This window comes from Mus caroli, unplaced genomic scaffold (genome assembly GCF_978045245.1).
Source record: "Mus caroli unplaced genomic scaffold, Mus_caroli_1 scaffold_12, whole genome shotgun sequence".
NCBI lineage: Eukaryota > Metazoa > Chordata > Mammalia > Rodentia > Muridae > Mus > Mus caroli.
This window is the reverse complement of record NW_028227267.1, coordinates 75,251,229-75,274,289: the sequence shown is the minus strand read 5'-3', so window position 1 is coordinate 75,274,289 and position 23,061 is coordinate 75,251,229. Positions and strand designations below refer to the sequence as shown.

The following is a 23,061-nucleotide window of genomic DNA, read 5'->3' as shown; positions in this document are numbered from 1 at the left end:
TTTTCCGTCAGTGACCGTCAATCACCGTAGTAACCTGCATGTATCTCCATCACACTCTGTAGTAACCATATGTACTTACTGGCCTGTATTTTCCACTACATAAAAAGCAATTTGAGTCTTGGAGGTGGATCTGCTTGTGTGCGAACATTTTAATCTTTGTACCCTGATGCCAAGGGTACCCTAAGGCCAAGTCTGACTCGTGTTTAATTTTTCAGGTCTAAAGCTCCTTGGGTTTATTAAAAAGCTATTAATCTTGTTACTCTACAAGTTCTCTTAGTTACTGCTCCAAAGGTCATATTCCATAATAAAGGACTTAATGAAACAATACTCCTTAGAATAGATGTTCAAATCTTATTAATCCCTTTTAATTCCCTCAATACTTATTTACCATGTGTTAGAAACTTTGCTATTCAATGGAGACAGCAGATGAAGGAAAGACCAGGGGAAAAACATTTTAAAGATCATTCAGTGCTCTGTGGTAAGAAGACAATAGGACATCACAGAAAAAATGGACTGAATATACCCTCTGTCAGTGACACTGGGGATTCCTGCTTCTAAGACGAAATGATGCAGCAGAAGTGAAGGGGTAATGCCAACTACAGAAGCAAATGCAGTAAGCCAGTCCTGAAGCAACTAAACTCCTCACTAATGGTGATTCATTATGCTCTGGGGGAGGAGGAGCATGGAGGATTACACAAAGCCCCTCGAGGCGCCAGTGGAAAGTTCACTGAGGACCTGCAGTCCTCAATGTCTGTGTCACCAATACCATGGCAACAGACACTGCTCAAGGACAAAGACACACTGGTCTTCCTTCCCACTGAACTGCTCTTCTGCGTCCTTCTAGGTCATGAAGCCTTTGCAACCTTAACTATTTTGGAGTTTTTCCTTAGTTACTGGTAAAAATTTCACATTCTTCTCTTTTTCTCATTTCTGCTATGTGGATACAATGTGAAATTTGAAAAGAGTGCTTAGAAATATTATTGTTTCTTTTAATCAGGGTTTTGTTTTTTATATTGTAGATAGGAGTGTTTTCCTTCTAGCTATATAGCTTCATTTTCTACTCCTGTGATATACAATATACAATGATGCAGTATTAAAGGAGAAATCAGTTAACTGATTCTAGAATGAAATAAAAAGTATAGTTTTGATAAATAAATGTTTAAACAGAACTATTTTATTAAGAAAAAAACTTGCCTAGATATCTTTATACTACTTATCTCTCTTAGAGGCATAAATTATGATACTCATTCCTTAAAAAGATAAAAAGGCAAGTGCTAACATAATTTGTAAATGTCATTATCTGCATGCAGATTAGCAAATAAGAATTACAAAAATAAGCATGCTTTTATAATAAAAGAAATATATGAAAATAGCATCAGAAATATTTAGTAGAACCAAGTCTTACAGAAATTAATCTTATAATAATAAAGCTTTCTAAGTTCAAACTTATTTCTGTGACTTCCGAAACAGTCCACAGTTACTGGTAAGGTTTAAAAGCAAAATCTATGCCACAGTCCACTCTCCAAAGAAAAAAAGGAAAGCAAAGGGGAAGCTTGGAATATGCAGCAAGGAAGAAAGCGAAAGACAGGATGTATAAGATGCTTGTCTCCTGTGAGCTACAGAAAGGACTTAACTAGACACCAAAGCCATAACCAATAGGTCTGTTGGTTTTTATTCAATAAAATGCTTTACTAGCCGCGAGCACAGTCATACACATGTGTGCACATAACACACACATATTTAAACCCATAGCAGTAACTCCTCTAATTTTGACCATTAGAAGGAACTTTAAGTCTTATATCACTGTAATAAAAATATTTCAGCACTTCATTTTACCTTACCTGAACTCAACTTAGGAAATCATGACTGCAATTACACATCAGTATCATTTGGATCAGAATTGACACCTATGACATGATTAGCTCAAGACCACAAAGCAATGGTCTCACCTGAACATTGTCGTAGAAAAGAACGTCAGGCACTTTCATCTTCTCATGGGCATTGTGCACTGGCACACTGACGGTGCCAATCTTCAGAGACCCGGCGACTACTTCACCTGAACATTTTGTACAGGACATAGCATTAGACTCAGCAACATCTTGCTAATATCCAGAGAAGCCTAGTCTGTCCAACACACAACATAAGGTGGCCTCTGTAACCTCCAGGTCTTCAGGATTTAAATTAAGCAAAGAAAAAGTAAACCAAAACCACTATTGTTCTCCAGTCTATATTGTAGACCCAATATAGGTCCACAAAGGAAAAGAGCAAGAATGTGGCCATGAACCCACATATACACCTATCTGCTGAGATAACACACGAAATGTAAGCTCCAACAACACCCATTAGAGTTCAGCTTACAGAACATTCAGTAGATAGAGGTTTTCAGGATCATTTTGTTCGTACAACCAATGCTTACTGATAACATTTCAACTACAAAGAGGACACACTGGGAGGAAACAGCCTAGCTGTTTTTCAAGAAGTCTCATACTGTCTGTGTAAGTCTGCCAAGGCTATTAGCCTTGTAGGCGCAAAGACTGGTTTTGCCATCACAAATGAGAACAAAAATAATTTCAGGAGAACATTAAACATATATTCTGATAAGAATTAGAGACTATGGCATTGCATATAAAGGCTCATCTTTTATATGACCATGCTACACAGATTGCCATCACCACATTACTCGGAGAGAGACCTGCATGGAGAGCAAGCCCTGGTGAGAGGGTTGTTCAGCAGGCCTGGGCTCTAGACAAGGAGAGGGAATTAAATACATTCTCCATAAGGCAGTAGCTTTTAAGATGAATGAAGCCAGTCAAGTGAACAGTCTCCTCATTTAGATCCCTCATCCCCTACAGGAAGCTTAGATGGATGCTGCCAGGCCTGACCTTTCCTGAACTGAGCAATCTACCATCCTGACAACATAATCTTCCTCAGATATGTTATCAGCTCTAATCAAACGTCCAGGGCTATTATGTCTCTGTGAGCGGCCTCTGCACATCTGTTCAGATCCATCAATATCAAATTTATAGTTTTATCTTTAAAAATTCATTCAATGTCCTTAATACTAAATTCTTAGCTCAATATAGTCACAGTTACTAAAACACTAATCACAAAAGCAGCCATTACAGTCCCCTTGGAGAACAGTCACACACTCATGCTTTGAAGGACAAGGACTTCTACTAAGAGTGGAAAATTTCCCTGTATTCTAACTGAAGGACAGAAAACTTTTAGAGTGTTCAGTCTTTCCCAGTTCAAGCTTCTCCTCCTGGGTAGGCAGAAGAGAGGTGGCTCTGTGGGTGAATGAGGGACCAGAGGGGACTCTCATTACATTAGTCTATGTCACCCTAGAAAATGCTCCATGACATGCTCCAAAAGGAAACTTGGCAGCCCTCAAAATGCAAATGTATGATGAAAACAGAATTCTCGTCTGTATGGTAAAACACATTTGCAAAGACATATATTTGTCAAAATTAGACAAGTTAATTTACAACAGAAACTTCTAAAACCTTTAGTATGTTAGTGTCAAACTGACTCCTGGCACGCATGCAAAGTGGGGGCAGGGGTTTGTCTAATATTCATTGAAAGAAGTGATATAAAAAAAATGGCTTCAGACTGGTTTTTATTATTTGTTTGACTTTGACTTTGGCTTTTGTTTTTGGAGACAGGGTTTCTCTTGTATAACAACCCTGGCTGTCTTGAACTCACTTTATATACCAGGCTGGCCTTGAACTCATAGCATGCACAACTATGCCTGACCACAGATTGTTTCTTAAAGAAAGGAATATAGATTCACTTGTTAAGTACAATACACAAAACGAAATGGATTTAACAAGAGCTTTATTGAAAGCTCTGGTACCAAGTGTTTGATTTGTTATGTAGCTTTCACCTAGCCAAGTCAAGTACTTACACTTGTAATTTTCCAGCTCTGGTTCCAGGCTGTCTTCAGTGTTTGTTTCTATTGCAGCATCTGCCAGATTCTTCTCCAGTGCAGACTGAGCAAGGCTTGGTAAGAACCTAGTAAGGGATGGAGGACCGTGAGGAATGCAGTGCTTCCTTCAGTTCTCAAGTGTCTTTTAACACACATTCCTTCACTAATTGCAACCCATTAAGGAGAAACTGTGTGTAAAGCATATGTTACTGTAATCTTTAATAACTAAGCTTATATGTAATACCAATATTCACTTATTGGTATTTTGTGTACTTCCTGTTTATTGTGTAATTGTATACTGTGGCATATCAAATTTTTCCTAAGTAAATAAAACAGCAATATTCCAGCCTGCTCTAAGGTGGCAATCACAAACTTAAATCAGCAGAAGTAGGTTAACGTGGCTTTCCTTACTTTTTAAACATAAATTACAGAAAGATCATTCATTTTTGTGTTTCCTTCCATTATGAAATCTCTTTCTACCTATTTTATTGTCAAAGTAACAATCTGTGTGCGACAAGACACTCTTCAACTACAAAGACACTGTAGGCACTGTGGCTTGGAACAGTTTTCTGCTACACCCACTCCAGTGAAGTCTGCTGGACAGGCCAAGAGGCCTGGAAGCACTCACAAGGCATGGAAACTCAGCCTCCTGGAACCTTGGAATTCTATAACCCGTATATTCATGCCCTATTCCCACATTAGTATGGTGTATGTTCTCTTTCGGTATTGTTTTATTATAAGTGCCTTTAAAGATTGAATTCTGACATAGGTAAGCCTCCACCAGTGATCCAACGTCCTAGAAAATCCTTGAAGTCTGGAATTCAGTAGGAATTCAGTGAGAAGGATACCTATTCAGTAACATTCAAATTTACTTCTAGCAGAGAAGGTGAAACTAATTAGGCATTACAAAGAACGGAGCTAGAATAGCTCAGGGCTAGTCTGCAGAGAGATTACTTAGGACAGTAGCCAGTCTCACCCAAACAAGGGAATACAGAATGGCCTAAGGAATAGGTGGATTTACCATGAAACAGTTAGGGAATCCCCCAGAGACAGGTTTCTTCACTAGGTTCAAAGAAACAGCATAAATCAGGCATTTACTAAGAACCCCTGGTGGTGGGCTTAACAATAGACTAGCATTAAACCTAGCTCCCTTCTTAGTGGTTAAAGTGGCCTGGTCCCCACCATCTTTTGATGTATACATTTCTTTTGCTTTGTGTTACTGTAACTTGGTGGATGTGTCTCGCCTGGTTTCTTGTTATTCTTCTGTATAAAAAGTTTGATGCTTGATTTGAAAAATTACACTCAGATACAACACACTTTCTTGTGTTGTCTTTGTTTGTCATTCGCTGACTCCTTCACCCACTTGCCATCAGAGACCCGTTCTGCACAGATAGGAGACCCAAAAAAGGGGGTTAGTCTGCTGCAGTTTTCCTTCTGCACAAAGTTATGTTTAGAATTTATGATCCCGGTTAACTCACAGGAAGGATCTTCAGTCAGTGATTGCCTATTCTGTGCTAGTATAAAGCAACCATCAGGTAATGCAGTGTCCCAAATAAACAAGTGCAGAAAACACCATCCAAATTTAGATTTACATAGTACTAAACCTTGCACATGCTCCCTCAGACTTGAGAACAAACCCCTAATAGTACAAAGGTTGACATAAACCAGAGGCATGTGAATGAGAGTGTAAAATACTGGGGGACTAGGGGGATTATGAGTCCCTGTCCCCATAAGACTCTGAGCCACAGACCTGACACTGTGTCTTACCTACTGCCTCCCTTGGGTCCTATAAGATCATGGGGACGTTTACATACCTCTAGGTTTCTATCTTACCAGTTGACAAGTCATCACATGTCTTAGATCACGGCTTTGCTGTTCAAAACCAAGCCCCCACCTTATCTACTGAGCCCATTATGGGGTTTCCATCCTGTTTCTTGAGCTTTTGACCTGGCATCATGCACAACATTCTTCTCATAGTTGCCCCCGAGCCTAGGAATATTGGGCCCTTCCTGGGCCTTTTTACCATTCCCTGTTAGATCACCTGGACTGATACCTAGCACTCACAAGCTTTGACTTGTCTGCTGTTCTTGGCACCCCTGATCTCCACAGTGTCTACTAACACATCTCAGGCTGGCCCTATATGGGAACACTTCTGGTCTTGTCCAAAGACTAGAGGATAGAAGACTTGAGAAGAGAGATATTAATACTAGGTCTAAAGGAACAGATGAGGACCTATACTGCAGTAGTGCTGGCAATGGGTGGTCTGAGGCACAAAGATAGCAATAAGGGCTAGCCAGCTTCACAGGGACGCCTTGTTGAAAGAGTGATATAACATGCTTTAGCAGCACGATGGATATCAAAGAGTCTTATTTATAATGTATAAGAAATTAGTTTATACTGGTGATTGGAACTGATAATTTTCAAGTGGTATTATAAGACTTCATATAGTCTAGTCTACCTGGTAAATGTAGTTTGTAATCTGTGATTATTTGTTATAAGTGCAATTTATTAGTATGGTTTCAAAGCTCCAAGGTATTAAGTTTAGGCAGTTCTACAAATGGAATTCAGTGTTTTTCCAAAGGCCTTTAAATACAATTATTAAGATCTAGTAGACTTACAGTTAATGAACCTAACTAAGAGAAGCCCAAAGAAGTTTTTAAACACAGCCTTAAAAAAAAAAAAAGCATCAGTTTTTAAGACAAAGCGGTCTCTCGGCAGTCAGTCTCTATTCCTGGAGACAGTAAAAATGTCACGTTGATAAACACTGGGTGTAATTAGTTATCAGGCTTACTTTAAATTAATTATACAACCACTTACAAAGTAGAAACGTTATACACATACTATTCATTTTATATCATTTGGAATTTTTTTTTTTTGGTTTTTCGAGGCAGGGTTTCTCTGTATAGCCCTGGCTGTCCTGGAACTCACTTTGTAGACCAGGCTGGCCTTGAACTCAGAAATCCTCCTGCCTCTGCCACCCGAGCACTGGGATTAAAGGCGTGTGCCACCACACCCAGCTGGAATTTTTTTTTTAAAAAACAATGTGTGTAACTCAGTTTTTGGTGCCTGGAATAATTTTTTTCATTACTTCACTTTCCAAGATAGTTAATATTTATTTCTGATTGGATTCTTACAGCTCTATCCAATATTTTACCACTAAAGGATCATTTCTTCCAAAATTATTCAGAAGTGCATAAGTCAATGTAATGGAAAATAACAGAGTGGACTAGAAATCTATATATGGTGGCCTTTCATCCTTCTATAAAAGAGACAGTTTTAGAACTCAAACTGTGTATGTCCCGAGACTCTAAATGTTTGCTCTAGCCCTGGGTTTTGAGTATCTAGACACCAAATAATGTAGTTGTACGTTACAACTCTGGAGTCATATGCAGAGTAAAGAGTGAAGGACTACACAGTAATTCAGATGAGGAGCATGAACAAAAGATAGCCCAGCACGAGGCTGGCTTCTCTGGATTTTTATCTGCTTAATAAGTACTTCACAGGTATTTTATGAAACTTTTCATTTTTGTCTTAAAGGCTCAATAAAATTCAGTCCCTTTCATTGCTTCAATATGAAAAGAGGTTATTAAGAAAGGAAAACCCACTTCATGCACCAATAATCTTTTGTTTTGTTTTGTTTTGTTTTCGAGACAGGGTTTCTTTGTGTAGCCCTGGCTGTCCTGGAACTCACTCTGTTGACCAGGGTGGCCTCGAACTCAGAAATCCACCTGCCTCTGCCTCCCGAGTGCAGAATTAAAGGCATGCACCAATAATTTTTGGTTCCTTCCTGCCTCTGTGTTCCTTTGTGGCTGGCATGATGAAGCCCCACTGTAGGCTTGCTAAGGGCAACAGATGATGGGTGGACAAGACAGGTGGTGGACCCATTTTCAAAGGGTTCCAGGGTGATAAGAAAACAGACTTTTGAGGGGCGTGGTGGCACACACCTTTAATGCTAGCACTTGGGAGGCAGAGGCAGGCGGATTTCTGAGTTCAAGGCCAGCCTGGTCTACAAAGTGAGTTCCAGGACAGCCAGGACTGCACAGAGAGACCCTGTCTCGAAAAACCAAAAAGAAAACAGACTTTTACTGTGGTCCTCTGAGAACACTGGAAATACTAGTTATCACATGCAATTATCTATTTAAGGGAGTAAAAAGTAAACATTTAAAAATTCTAAAATATGTTAACATTCCAGAAAACTTCAGAGGCTATTACCAAAACCTTAAGTGTGGAATTACCATTGGGACTGTTTGCATGCTCGCTGGCCTGATCAGTAATAAGGTCAGATCCTGCCAAGTGTTAACTGCATTGGAATCACTCATTCTCCACGTATATGCCTAGTCAATCCTTTGCCTATGCAGGCACAGTTCTTTTCCTTTCTAATTAGTCATTTTCTGGGTGCTTGTCCACCCTTGACCATCAGCTTTGTCAATCATGCTCCTAGGTGTTGGCTTCAGTTTCCACAGTAGATTACACTCCTTTGGGTACATGACCAGATTTTCCTTTTTTATAAGACAATGTGAATAGTGTTAGTCTTAACACTCTGTTGGCATGTCTGTCCATTTCTACATTAATAATGATGTGCTCACACTCACTAAGCTTTACAAATCGGTAGCTTTTATAGTTTCAGTTTCTTTGCAGTAACATGGTATGAAGAATGCAGCTACACAACAGACACTATCTGATCACATAAACTCAGATTTTCCTAGGCTATTTTTGGAGATTTCTATTTCCATGCCAACCAGAGACTCACTTGTCAAATTCACTATTAACTGTGGGATTCTGACTATGCACATGTAGACTGCTGGGAGGGCACTTTTATAACAATGAATCTCTTCTATGCAGCCATAAGGAGAGCTTCCCTCTGACAACCATCAATAGATTGATTCTTTTCTCCACAGAAGGATAGCATGTCATTTATTTGACTGACTCTTGTCAGCAAGAGTACAAGAATGCCATCGATCTGTGAACATAGGAACTTCCTTAGACTCTATTTGTTCTAGTAATTTACATGACTGTCCCTTGAATACTTTTACTGTGACTGATCATGTCATCTTGGGCAGACACAGGGGATAAGGGTGAAGATACCATACTCATTTCCTCCTAATGCTGAAGGAAATATACCAAGTATTTTACCATGAGAAATGTTTGCTGTAAATTTCAATTCAGCAGTCTTTATCAAGTTGAAGAACTTTGTTTTTATCCATGATGTACTAAGAATATTCCAGGGTTAAGAGGAGTTTGGCTATAGTTGGGAAACTGTATTGTTTGTCCCTCCCCCCTCCCCCGGTTTTTTATTGGATATTTTCTTTATTTATATTTCAAATGTTAGTCCCTCTCCTGACTCCCTCCCCAGAAACTTCCTATCCCATTCCCCCCTCTGCTTCTATGAGGGTGCTCCCCGACCCACCCACTCCCACCTCCCTGCCCTCCCATTCCCCTACACTGGGGCATCAAGCCTTCATAGGACCAAGCACCTCTTCTCCTTTGATGCCTGACAAGGCCATCCTACATATGAGTCTGGAGCCATGGGTCCCTCCATGTGTCCTCTTTGGTTGGTGATTTAGTCCCTGAGAACTCTGGGGTTGGGGGGCGGGTACAGTCTGGTTGGTTGATATTGTTCTTCCTATGGGGTTGCAAACCCTTCTAACTCCTCCACTGGGGAACCGGTGCTCAGTCCAATGGTTGGCTGAGAGAATCCACCTCTGTATTTGTCAGGCTCTGGCAGGGCCTCTCAGGAGACAGCTCTATCAGACTCCTGTCAGCATGCACTTCTTGGCAGCCACAACAGTGTCTGCATTTGGTGACAGTATATGGGATGAATCCCCAGGTTCTGGATGGGCAGTTTCTGGATGGCCTTTCCTTCAGTCTCTGCTACACACTTTGTCTCCATATTTCCTCCCATGAGTATTTTGTTCTCTCTTCTCTTCTAAGAAGGACTGAAGTACCCATACTTTGGTCTTCCTTATTCTTGAACTTCATGTGGTCTGTGAATTGTATTTTGGGTATTCTGAGCTTTTGGGCTAATATCCACGTATCAGTGAGTGCATACCATCAGTGAGTAGGTTATCTCACTCAGGATATTTTCAAGTTCCATCCATTTGCCTGCAAATTTCATGAAGTCATCGTTTTTAATAAATGAGTAGTACCACATTTTTTGTATCCATTCCTCTGTTGAGGGACATCTGGGTTGTTTCCAGCTTCTGGCTATTATAAATATGTTCTGCTATGAACATAGTGGAGCATGTGTCCTTATTACATGTTAGAGCATCTTCTGGATATATGCCCAGGAGTGGTATAGCAGGGTCCTCAGGTAATACTATGTCTAGTTTTCTTTCCTTTCTTTTTTTTTTTTTTTTGGTTTTTTTCGAGACAGGGTTTCTCTGTGTAGCCCTGGCTGTCCTGGCACTCACTTTGTAGACCAGGCTGGCCTCGAACTCAGAAATCCACCTGCCTCTGCCTCCCGAGTGCTGGGATTAAAGGCGTGCGCCACCACGCCCGGCTATGTCTAGTTTTCTAAGGAACCGCCAGACTGATTTCCAGAGTGGTTGTACAAGCTTGCAATCCCACCAACAATGGAGGAGTGTCCCTCTTTCTCCACATCCTTGCCAGCATCTGCCGTCACCTGAATTTTTTATCTTAGTCATTCTGACTAGTGTGAGGTGGAATCGCAGGGTCGTTTTGATTTGCATTTCCCTGATGACTAAGGATGTTGAACATTTCTTTAGGTGCTTCTCAGCCATTTAGGTTTCCTCAGTTGAGAATTCTCTGTTTAGCTCTGTACCCTATTTTTACTAGGGTTATTTGGCTCTCTGGAGTCTAAGTTCTTGAGTTCTTTGTATATATTGGATATTAGCCCTCTATTGGATTAGGCTTGGTAAAGATCATATTTCCTAATCTGTTGGTTGCCGTTTTGCCCGATTGACAGTGTCCAGAAGCTTGGGGAACTAGGTTTTATCAAATCTTTTTCTCACGTATACCACAGAAACTTAAGAAGATATATCTAATTCTTCTGGAATCGACTGTGGCTGTTCTCAGGTTCTACGGATAACCCTTGTCTCCTTGCAGATTTCCTCTTGAAATGTTTAGGACTGTCCTTACTGCTGAGTATTATCATTACACCACGGGAATTTGCTTAATCTGCCCCATTTGGGACCTGACACATTTCAACCTATAAACTCACATCTTACTGATCTAGAACACTCTTAGTTAAAATCTGCTGGAATAATTCCTGTCTCTTATTCTATTCAAAGACTGAATAGGGGTTAGATTAGTATGCACCGGGCTTTGGATTTAATCCCTCCAAACCCCACAAAAGTTCCATTAGGTGGATCTCAGTTTTTCTCCTGCTATGTCTTGCTTACCAACAACCATTCATTTTGCATCTCTTCAACTTGCTGTGCTAGCTCCTACCCACTTCAATGCTTTACAGCTCTGGGTCTACTATTCATAGCCCAGTAGGAATCTTATTTCAAAAATCTTGTTACACATTTCTGTTTACTTTTTCTCTCAAATCCACAACTCCAGGTCTCCTTTGCTGGCTTTCCTAATGTTAACACCATCTGAAGTATGTTCACTGGGAAATCAATTATGTTGGGTTCCTGGAGTTCTATTTATCAATGTTCCTTCATAATTTGTTTCTCAAGTATAGTTTAACTTAAAAAATATACTTTTCAAGTGTTTTTTCCCACTTATATGTCTGTTTACCACTTATGTCACTAACGTCCACAGGAGTCAGGTGCTGCTGGATCCCTTGGCACTGAACTTACAGATGGTTAGGAGCCACCTCTATGTGGGTCCTGGGAATTGAACCCAGGTCCTCTGCAAGAGCAGCCAGTGCTGTTAATTGCTAAGCCAAATGTGACCTAAGTCCCTCCCAATGTGACCTTATATTCGGATGACCTGCTTAATACCTTGGGTAGTAAAGTATTGATGCATACTGGGCTCTAGGGTTGCTCTATGAAGCCTACAGTTGTTCAAAACTCTGAACGAGTTAACTTAAAATAGCACCCTGCGGTGTTCACCCTAATAAGACAGCGTCAGCACAGACCTCAGACGTGCACCAGGCTACACAGGCACTGGCTTTTATATACCAGGCTTTCTCTCCCCCACAAAGTTCCAGCATTCTCTGGTTACATGAGCAAAACCACTTCAGTCAAAAACGGCAGCAAACATGTCTACTTTACCACTTTACAGCAAGGAGCACTGCTGAAGACACTCTCTCTCACACATCTAGACCCTCGGATTCTGCTCGTTAAAATCTAGCACTAAATCCTTGGCAGCTATAATATCAGCTTTTTCTTATTCTAGTCTAACTTTAATTTTATTTTAATAGTAGCTCTATTGATGCAAAATCTCCACCTACACAATTTGCCAAAAGTGTATGATTCAGTTGTTTTGTGTTCACAGTAGTGCAACCATCATCTCAAATGATTTTAGAACATTTTGCTTACTCAACGGCAAACCCACAATGCTCCATCCGCTTCCTAATCCCCCAGGCTGTAGCATAGTCAGTCATCATCCCAAGGGCAAACCCACAATGCCCCGCTTCCCAGTGCCCAGGCTGTAGAACACCGGCAGTGTGTGCTGCCCTACTCTCCACAGCCCATACTTTCAGTGCATTTTACTTCCTCTGTGTTACTGCTGAGTCCTGTCACAAACGCCTCCCATCTAACTCATCTACTCAATAGTCAATGAACATCTGCGTTATTTTCACCTTTCCCATTCCACGTTCTTGCTACTTGAGGCTGTTTTGTATTTACTCTCCTGGCTGATCTTTCTTTATTTCTTTGATTAGTTCTTATTTCTTGATATACTGTTACTTTCTTAAACAAAGAATCTTACAGGTAGTAGTGATTATTTTCGTCTAAAATACCCACTATTTTCCCTGGTCTTCTAAACTGCCTGCTTTGCTTAGCACTGAGGATCTGCATCTCTGCTCTTAAGTCCTGCCCCAAACAAGCTATGCTGTAAGTAACAAGGATAGATGTCTGTACTCTCTGCAGCTTATGACGTTAAAATATGCAGTTGAGGCTTCTTTGCTTCGAAACTTGTTTAGAAGTCTAATATTATTCTGTTTAAAACACAAGAATGATATCTCTTATAACTATGGGCTATTTAAGGAATTCCACTGCAGATAGTCTGAGCTTAGTTGGATGATCACAGAGAGAATTGAAGCCATAGCACAAGGCATTTACAAGAAAAGTTGCACAAAGGACAACTGCAAAGTTCCCTAAACCAAACACGTCTCCTTTAATTCCTCTTGTCAAGGAATAGACAACAAGCATAACTAATATTATTAAAAATAATAGGCTAAAATATGAAAATATATAAAATAATCTAAGAAAAACTTTGCCTACTGGGAACTGTTATTAATCTTTGAATATATTTTTAGAGAATATATTCTCTTTAAAATTATTTATTTACTGTGTATGGATGTTCTTATCTGTGTGCACATGTGCACCTGGTGCCCACGGAACCCAGAGAGAACACCAGATGCTCTGGGACTGGAGTTGCAGACAGCTGCGAGCTGTCGTTTGGAGGCTGGAAACTGAATGCAGGGCCTCTGTGAGAACATCAAGTGTTCTTAACCACTGAGCTAGCTCTCCATCTTTTAAAATTAATTTTTTAAAATAATTTCATACAAACATGATTTTGTAAGAAAATTCTGCAAGCGATGCACATTATAATCACTTCCAAACTGATACATGAACTCTTAGTATACAGGAAAAAATGTTAGTCTTATAAAATGTAGCTACAGGATTGGTACTATTAAGACAACAAGTTGCAGAGCCAATGTGGGAAGCAGCAATCCTAATTCTTAGGAAACTTCCCTCAGAAGACCTGTGACGACCACGCAGACCACAAGCACACTATTTACTCCCGTGGGACCCAACTAGTTTTCTCATTCATGAAACACTTGGGAAATGTATTTAATTCGTTCTTATTTTATGTTCTGGCACTACTGACTGCACTCAGGGCACTCTCTACCACTAAACCATCCTTAAAATTGCTTTTATTCCTGAGAAACTACAAAGTATGTTCTAATAACTGAGAGCAAGGCTGAGCCAGGTACATGGTTAATACAATACCTCCTACAGACTGAACAGAGACAGTTAACTGAGCTTATGGTACCATTCTAGCCAAGGGTCAGGGATTTGAACTCTGGCAAAAGGGGAACAGAATTACCTGGAAAGACAGGCTTTGGTAATGGCATCATGAAGATTTTCGCTGGGATACTTCGAGAGCCGGCGAGAGATCCGTAAGAGCTGACGGGTGGAAAGCGAGGCTGCCAAGGACTGTGCCTATGAGAAGGCAAAGACAGCCTGCTAAGAGTTCCACTTCAACTTGTTAATGCCCCTGCAGATAGATGTCACCGTACAATTCACTATTCCTGAGGGACAAGGCCAAATTTAAATATGTGCAAGGAATGAGTTATGAATAAAAATGAACAGAATCCATTTTATATTTAAAATAGCCTCCAGGATAGTTTTACTAATCTATAGAAAGCATTTATCAATTAAATTTAACTGAGGGAGTAGAGGAGAAAAGGCTGTTCTAAATGCAGGTCACACCTGCCTCACAAAACCCTTACGTACAATGGACTATTCTTGCTTTTCTTCTTCACACAGCTGACTTGTTAAGATATTCTGAACTCAGACCTCTAAGCAAATCTGTGGTTTCTGAAATACAAAAAAGGAATCGTGGGCAGTTTAGGTTGCTGACCATAAGGATGTCAACCAGTTTATCACCTCAGAGGCAGATTGCTACTGGAACCCTTTTCTTAATACCGTTGGAATTAGTTCCTTTTTTTGTTTCCTACATTTGCCCCAAATTTCAGTAATGCACTAATGCAGTTGTTAATTTCAGTAATACAGTAATACAGTTGCTAACATAGAGCCAAGGCTCCAGGAAAGTCAGAGTATCTGTTGACCTGTGCTTTAAATTCTCTTGGCAGGCAGCACAGTAAAGCTTTGATGCTCGACTTTAAAGTTAGGTAAGTCGGGTTCTTACTAGCCATGTGATGTTGACTAAGGACATGATTTCTCCAGTCTGTTCCTGCATCTTTAAGATGACATGAACAGCACCTTCCCTTATGAAACTGTTCTGAGGATTAAATTCTAGAATGATTCTATAGCACTTAGCACAGGCCAGAAAAGTAGGGCTACTCACAAAATAACAGACATTACATACAGGTTCACAACAAATGATAGAGAGGATGGGGGTGCCCCACAAACGACAGAGACAATGGGGTACCCGACAACTGACAGAGATTACCACATAAGTAACAATGGGGTACCCAATTGAGTGATTATGGGGTGCCCAGAAAATGACAGATATAATTGGGCACTCTACAAATAAGAGATGATGGGGGTACCCCACAAATGACAGAGATGATAGGAATGCACAAAAAGTAACAGATGAGCCAGATGGCCCCCTTACAATGAAAGCAGCCTCACACACTCACAAAGATCCACACAATTGTAATGAATCAAATTATTACTGACCTAGTTTACAACTCAGATCAACAGCATGGTTTAGGCTCAGGCAGTGTAATAAAGCTCTTCTGAAGCTCTGTGACCTCTGAGAGGTCACTAAGGCCGAATGAACAAAGAGGGAAGAGGGCGGCAGAGTGGCCCTGAGCATCTTAGCGGCAAGAGGAAACAGAGGAAGTACCACGGGGTTCAGAGGGGACAAGGGAACATGCCTAAGATGTGTCTGCGTGAGGGGACCTCCGTGAAACCCGCATGAGGAGCACCAGCATCCCCATCCTCAAGCATCACACAGCTCCATGAGGTATGGCTCTGCTGCCACTAGTGCTGTGCTTCGGCTATGGTATGAGTCACACAGCCTTTCAGGACCAACAGCTACAGCACCAACACTTTTCCCCTGTTAGACAAGTTTCAAAGAACTCATTTACACGGAAATGACTTGGTGAACCCTTGTTCTCAGTCAATGTGCATTCTTGACATAGAGAATGTTTAAATATAAAGAACCATAAATTTTAATTAAAAGTGACATGTAATTTAATGCTAAAATAAGCCAAAACAAAGCAAAACACTGACAAATGTGGCTTAAAGCAGCCACATGAGCAGGAGAAATGGACAAAGGCATGAAAGCAAAAGGAAGATACAGCCCTGTTGAGCATGAGCTGCCTGCCAGCCATGCTTCTAGAAGGCCCGCTCTCTAACTCCTTGGACCACCAATGACTCCAGAAATGACTCTGACCTCAAAGCTGTGGGATGCTCTTACAAGCAGAACTTCATCCTGAGGTCTAAGTTGATTGGCAATAGTGTAGAAAAAAGAACAGAGACAAGTGAGACTGGAAGCAGATGCTGCTTCACTGGTCTTTCCTCAAGAAGACAAAGTCCTACAGTAAGGTTATGACACCAAGATGGAAGAAAGGCGGCAGCAAATGACCTGAATACCTGCTAAGTGGCCTATGAGGAAGAAGGCAGAGCTGTGGATAAGTACTTACTCCAGTGAAGGAAAACAGAGCATTCAGGGATTCCCAGCTTTAATATCTTAGACCATGAAAAGTTCCTATTTCACCCACACAAGGTCTGAGAAATGCACCCTAACATGAGTCTTTCAACAGTTTAATAATAAACAAATATAACTTCCTAAGACCCAACATCCCAGTCTTGTACGCTAATATCACATGGGCTTTATATCTCATCCCAGCAAACCCTGAAAGTTTCATACAGCTTTGAAGAACAATTCCTTCACTGGACAGCACCGAATTCTTTACAATAGCACTACTGTTTAAAACACCGGGGCTAAGCATAATGTGACCCATTTTTGTGTTGAATAAAAGACTTAGTAACTCCAGCTTTCAGACTGTCAATTAAAAATTCAGAATGGAATTTAATTTAAAAAGTCCTGGTGTATGTAGCATTGTAACATCAAATTTCTAACAGCAATTTTATCTTGCAGAAAGGAAGGTGAGATTGTGAAGTACATTCCTTGGTTACCATGGATATGCAAGTTAAAGTCACACACAACGGTTTTTTCATATTAGCACAATTATGAGTACCTTCAACTGCTTAAAATACAAAAGATCTCATGAGACATGAACAAAAATAATGTTTCTTTTCTTTCTCTTAAAGAATTAATATATGTATATATATATATGTATGTGTGTGTATCTATATCTATATCTATATCTATAATCTATATATAAAGCCCTGCCAGGAGAGAAGCCTAGAGATGATCTCTTAATAAACTGTTAATTAATTAATTAATTAATTAATTTTCCATTCATTCCTCAAGGATTTAAGTATCTATTATCTGTCAGGTTCCAGTTAGAAAGTCAGACTAGAAGACTGAACAAGCCCCAGATGTAGAGAGTTAAAGTACTAGTTGGAGAGCTAAAAATAAACCCCAAGCAACTGTGATGGGTCAGTAGGGTGAGAATTTCTAGTGTCACGAAAGCAGACTGGGAGGTACGTGTAGCTTCTGCTTAGGGGACAGAGATAGCCACCTAGCAGAATGGAGGCCCAGAGGAACAAGCCAATGGAGAGAACACACATTCTAGGCATTTCTAAAGAAGAGGCATTTTAATGTGCGCTAAAACTAAAGACAGCGCCAAGATAGGCATGAGCAGAGCCCAGGGGCTTCAGCAGAGGCTGAGGAAGAGAGGCTGGCAAGGCTGCGGAGTCACAGAACCAGCAGCACAGTAAACATGTTGTCCATCTATGCACGAAGGCAATGGGTTCCTCAAACAGTGAATAGCAAGAGGTCTGGAAATTCACTGCGAAGGATCACTCCATGGACAAGATGGAAGACTCATCTATTCATTGCTCTATCAGATACCTGCCAAATACCTACTGTTCTGCAAGCAAAGATCCCGAGTCAACAGATGCAGAGAATGAAACAAACGAAACCCAAGGGGCAAACAGGCAACAGAATGTGCCTAAAGCACGTCTACCACACCTAAGATCATTACCCCTATGCGAGTCTTGAGGCAAGAGGGGAAGACAGAAATAAAATGGCAAGGAAAATGCCTCTGATTCACATTGACTTGGAAAAGAATGATTGGGAATGTGACATCTTAGCAAATCTAATGGGGGCAAGGGAACAGTCCTAAAGCCATCGAGGAGAGGAAAACACAGAGGAAGATGCTCCAAGCCTAGCACTAGTTAGAATGTCCAAGAGCAGGGAAGACTGCCTGCTAGCTCCATTTCATATGTCAGAAGACGCTCTGAACACTGAGTGGAAGAAAAGCCATCAACAGTCCCGCCTGGCTGTGACCCCCTAAAGCTTTGATGTACAGCCTGTAAGACATGCCCAATGATGGCATGACTATTATGACATAGACAGCTGTGTTGTAACTGGACTTAACACTGGGGAACTCAGACCTGGTATTGTATCGCAGGCCAGTAACTCAGGCTGTGAAGTTCACAGTCCCTACTACTACTGTTTTGTTAGGAGCACATAGTGTCAACCTGGCTTCTAAATATTCTTATATTCATAAACTAGTGGAAACCTCACCCTAATCACAGAAATCTCTCTCTCTCTCTCCCTCCATCCCACTCTCCCATCCTGCTCCCCAGCCAAAGCTCAGGGAATACTGTAGAAGAGAAGACAGTAAGATTCCAAGAGGCAGAAATAGATGAAGTCTGCCACAAAACAACATCCTCTGGGTGTGAAGGGCCACTGCATTCTGGAAGTCACAGAAGCTGTGGCTGTCAGCAAAACTCCACAAGATCAAGCCAAGCAACACTTCAGCATAAAGGGGAGGGACTCATGAAGAGCCACCCCACTGAGGAGCTGTTGGCAACTGACAGCCAGCCACTTGAGAGAGATTAAGTCTTCTCTTTAGGGTTCTGCATACTTTGGTCCTTCTTAGAAGGGGAAATGAAATACCCATGGAAGGAGTTACAGAGACAAAGTGTGAAGCAGAGACTGAAGGAAAGGCCATCCAGAGACTGCCCCACCTGGGGATCCATCCCATATACAGTCACCAAACCCAGACACTATTGTGGATGCCAACAATTACTTGCTGACAGGAGCCTGATATAGCTGTCTCCTAAGAGGCTTTGCCAGGGCCTGACAAATACAGAAGTGGATGCTCACAGCCATCCACTGGACTGAGCACAGGGTCCTCAATAAAGGAGCTACAAAAAGGACCGAACGAGCTGAAGGGCTTTGCAGTCCCATAGGAGGAACAACAACATGAACTAACCAATAGCCCCAGAGCTCCCAGGGACTAAACCACCAACCAAAGAGTACACATGGTGGGACTCATGGCTTCAGCTGCATATGTAGCAGAGGATGGCCTAGTTGGTCATCAATGGGAGGAGAGGCCCTTAGTCCTGTGAAGGCTCTATGCCCTCGTGTAGGGAAATGCCAGGGCCAGGAAGAGGGAGTTGGTGGGTTGATGAGCAGGGGGAGGGGACAGGCAACAAGGGGTTTTCAGATGGGGAAACCAGGAAAGGGGATAACATTTGAAACATAAATAAAGAAAATATCTTAAAAAAAAAAAAAAAAAAAAGAAGTCTTCTCTTCAATGGTGGAGCCCATGGTAGGTTGCCCATGGCCCAGTGGGTGGCGCCCTAAAGCCATGTGCACATGGGCAGCATTAACTGGACACAGTGGGTTATATAGGGGAGAGGGAAAGGAGGAAAACATTACAGTGATAATGACATGAAGTTGGGATGGGGACTGGGCTACAGGGAGAAGAGGAGAGGGCAGTGAGGTGGGTATAATCTAAATACACTATACTCAGATAAGAAATAACCTAAGAATAATTTTTTTTTTTTTTTTTTTTTTGGTTTTTCGAGACAGGGTTTCTCTGTATAGCCCTGGCTGTCCTGGAACTCTCTTTGTAGACCAGGCTGGCCTCGAACTCAGAAATCCGCCTGCCTCTGCCTCCCGAGTGCTGGGATTAAAGGCGTGCGCCACCACGCCCGGCTTAAGAATAAATTTTAAAACTTAGTAACAGCAAAGAAAATAACAAAGCTGGAAAGACTAATGGGGAAAAATGAGGTGAGGTCCCAGAGGTAATTAGTAAGAAAACTGTGGTAACTGGATCTTCTCTCTCTCTCTCTCCTCTCTCTCTCCTCTCCTCTCCTCTCCTCTTCTTCTTCTCTCTCTCTCTCTCTCTCTCTCTCTCTCTCTCTCTCTCTCTCTCTCTCTCTCTCTCCTGGAGCTTAGGAATGTGACTTTTTAAGACAAAGATGTCTTTGGAGATGAGATTAAGAATTTTAAAGGACATTATCTTGGACTAATTTGGTGCTTCCCCAAATGCATCTCTCTGTAAGAAGGCAGAAGAAAACTCAACGCAGATACAGCAGAGCTGCTGGGAATACAGAAGGAGGCTTGGACAATGAGACCATAGATGGAGGAATGCTGGTAGCAGTCTCCCCAGTGAAAAGGAACTAAGAGGGAGTTCTCCTGGGAGCCTCCCAGGTGTGCAGCTTTGTTGACACTTCCACTGTGACTGATTTCAAAATCTTTTGTCCAGACCAAAAATTTCTTTATCAAGGCACAATTTGTTAAAATAGCAATGGTAATTTGTTAAACTTTTACAGAAAACTAGCAGAGATCCGTGCTTCAGATAGTTACTAGTGAAGGGTCAATAAAGAGGAAGTAATATTCCAGGACCAACTTTGTGAAAGTCTGAGACAAGGACAGTTGCTGACTACAGATAACAGCAGATTAAGCTCACAGTCACTGGAGAGACCTGCTTTCAGAATAAGTGACTGTATCAGAAAGGCACAGGCCAGGGGATATCAAGGCTTCAAATTTAGGCAGTTCAGCAGATTAAATCAGGAACATGAACAGAGTTAAAGATAGTTATTTAAGAGATAGTTATATATGTTGAATTTATAATAAACCTAAGGTATCCAGGTCAACACGGAAACTACTATTTATTAAGCAACTACTAAACACATTTTTAAAACATATACATTTAGGTTTAATCACTACACTTGTCTTATAAGATCCTTGCCCCATTTTACAGATAAAAATAAAGACAGAATTATTGCCCTTGTGTGAACAAGATGGCTCAGTGGTTAAAGGTGCCTGCTACCAAGCCTGACAGCCCTGAGAGCAGTCCCTGGAACCCACACGGTGGGTGGAGACAAATCACTCCTATCAGTTGTCTCTGACCCTTATATGCACATGCATACAACTACCTGCCTTTTTACAAAGAATGATTGTCTTTTTCCTGAAACAGAAATATGAGAAGTCTGTCAGTGAAGATAAATTAGAAGCTAAAGATGAAGGCCTAGGCAGCAGAGGGTGCCCTCAACAGACAGGATGGAGGGACAGTGCAGAGCCTCAGGGCCTCACTGATCCTCTGAAGCTACGCCATCCTCCACGGCTGAGTGAGGAAGGGCCACAGTGCTCAAGGCAGTGGTACCAGGGCTGCACTATGCACGGGGACAAGAGCAGTGGTACCAGGGCTGCACTATGCACGGGGACAAGAGCAGTGGTACCAGGGCTGCACTATGCACAGGGACAAGAGCAGTGGTACCAGGGCTGCACTATGCACAGGGACAAGAGCAGTGGTACCAGGGCTGCACTATGCACGGGGACAAGAGCAGTGGTACCAGGGCTGCACTATGCACGGGGACAAGAGCAGCAGCTGAAGACTGAGCAGGCCAGCAACAGCAAAGGTACAGGAACAGCCCAGACTTACTGTGGGATCCTGGGTCTCCCTGAGTTTGTGAGTGACTGACAGCAATTTCTCCAGCGCTTCCCGAGGTACATTTGGAACCTATTTTATGAGGGAAGTAAGGAAAAGCAGGAAGAAATGAGGACATTCAGCAAATAATGCCAGGAGAGTGCATTTAGATATTCTCTGAGTACTGGGTCCACGTTGAAGTTATGAAGTTACCACTTCATTGTCTCAGCAAACACCTGAGGCCTGGCATTCTTTGAAACAGCCAGGCAAATAAGACCGAGCCACCCTCTCTGTATGCAGCCAATCACAGACATCTAGCATGCCATGAACACCAGCTCCTGATTTGTAAGCTTCCATGTGATTATTCAGAGCCACGTTAGGCATTGTCTTACTGAGATCAAACTTGCACAGTAGAATAGTAATTCATACAAGTCATTTAATTTGGGTGTAATTTAAGGCACATATTATATGCCGACATCCAGTTACTAGGTGGCCCAAAAGGATTCTTGGGTACAAAATGAACGTTCAAGATCTATCTCTGAGACTTCTGAAGCACACAGTTGCTGGGTATGGTGCCTAGAGCAGGCCTCACTCTTACCGTCTCCTTTATCACTTGGATTTCTTCACTTTTCACAAGAGGCTTCATGTGATGGAAAAAGAACATAGTTAAAAATTCTGGTCCCAGCCACTGCTGTGTTGTGCTTCCAACAACTGGGGGCTCTGCCAACGCAATGATTCTGAAGGAAGGGTGGATAGGAAAAATGGACCTAAAGGAAAGAAGAAGAAAAACCAAAACATAACTGTCCACAATAGAAACTGGGACATGAGGCATGGAACTCAGCAATAAAACTCTCATTCTATTAATAATGCCAATGTTGTTGTCCATCCAAAGAATGGACTTTGGAAAAAAAACCCTAAGATTCCAAGAGTAAGAGACTGGAATAAATACTGCTAAGTGTACAGTATGCGCTCATGAAACTCCAGCCCTCCCACAGTGACTACTCCAAAGTCCCTTGAAATGCAGCCACGCCAAGCTTACATTCATTACATAGATCCTCCTTGTTTACATGGTCACTTAAAGCCTTTTCAAAATCCACTTCTTAAGGAGCCTACTCTGTATGAATCAGAAAAACTAGCAGTCATTATTTGGGGTCGGGAAATATTTTAAAATATAGTCATTTAACTCAGGCATATGGGGTCACGTTAGATTTATAATTAGGTCAGCAAGAGAGTATTTAGTAATTAAAGAGGTAAAGAAAGCTGAAGGCATTTGTCATTGATACAAACATTTAAAATTTTAAAACTGATTTAACAAATCTGTGGTAGGAAGTCTGTGGAAGCATGCCAACATCCACGGACACCGAGGAGGGAGGATGTTACTTCTCCTGGGCAGGCAAGTACCGAGTGTCTGGAGGAGCCAGGAAATAAGGTCCCCGTACTATGGTGCAGCCAGGTGGGTGGTACTGTTGGGGTTCTGTTTGTAATCAATCCTACTAAGACTAACCAG

The 23,061-nt window shown here is 41.6% G+C and overlaps 1 protein-coding gene across 1 annotated transcript in view; it reads right to left on the bottom strand.

The window, feature by feature from the left end:
- Vwa8 (von Willebrand factor A domain containing 8) overlaps nt 1-23,061 on the bottom strand; it is a 360,138-nt gene that overhangs the window by 174,784 nt on the left and 162,293 nt on the right. Inside the window, exons 15-19 of the mRNA XM_021181216.3 lie at nt 22,153-22,321; nt 21,570-21,647; nt 14,111-14,226; nt 3,905-4,011; nt 1,950-2,056 (exon numbers count right to left, since the gene is read on the bottom strand). Coding sequence (XP_021036875.1) covers nt 1,950-2,056; nt 3,905-4,011; nt 14,111-14,226; nt 21,570-21,647; nt 22,153-22,321 — 577 coding nt within the window. The remainder of the gene's footprint in view (nt 1-1,949; nt 2,057-3,904; nt 4,012-14,110; nt 14,227-21,569; nt 21,648-22,152; nt 22,322-23,061) is intronic.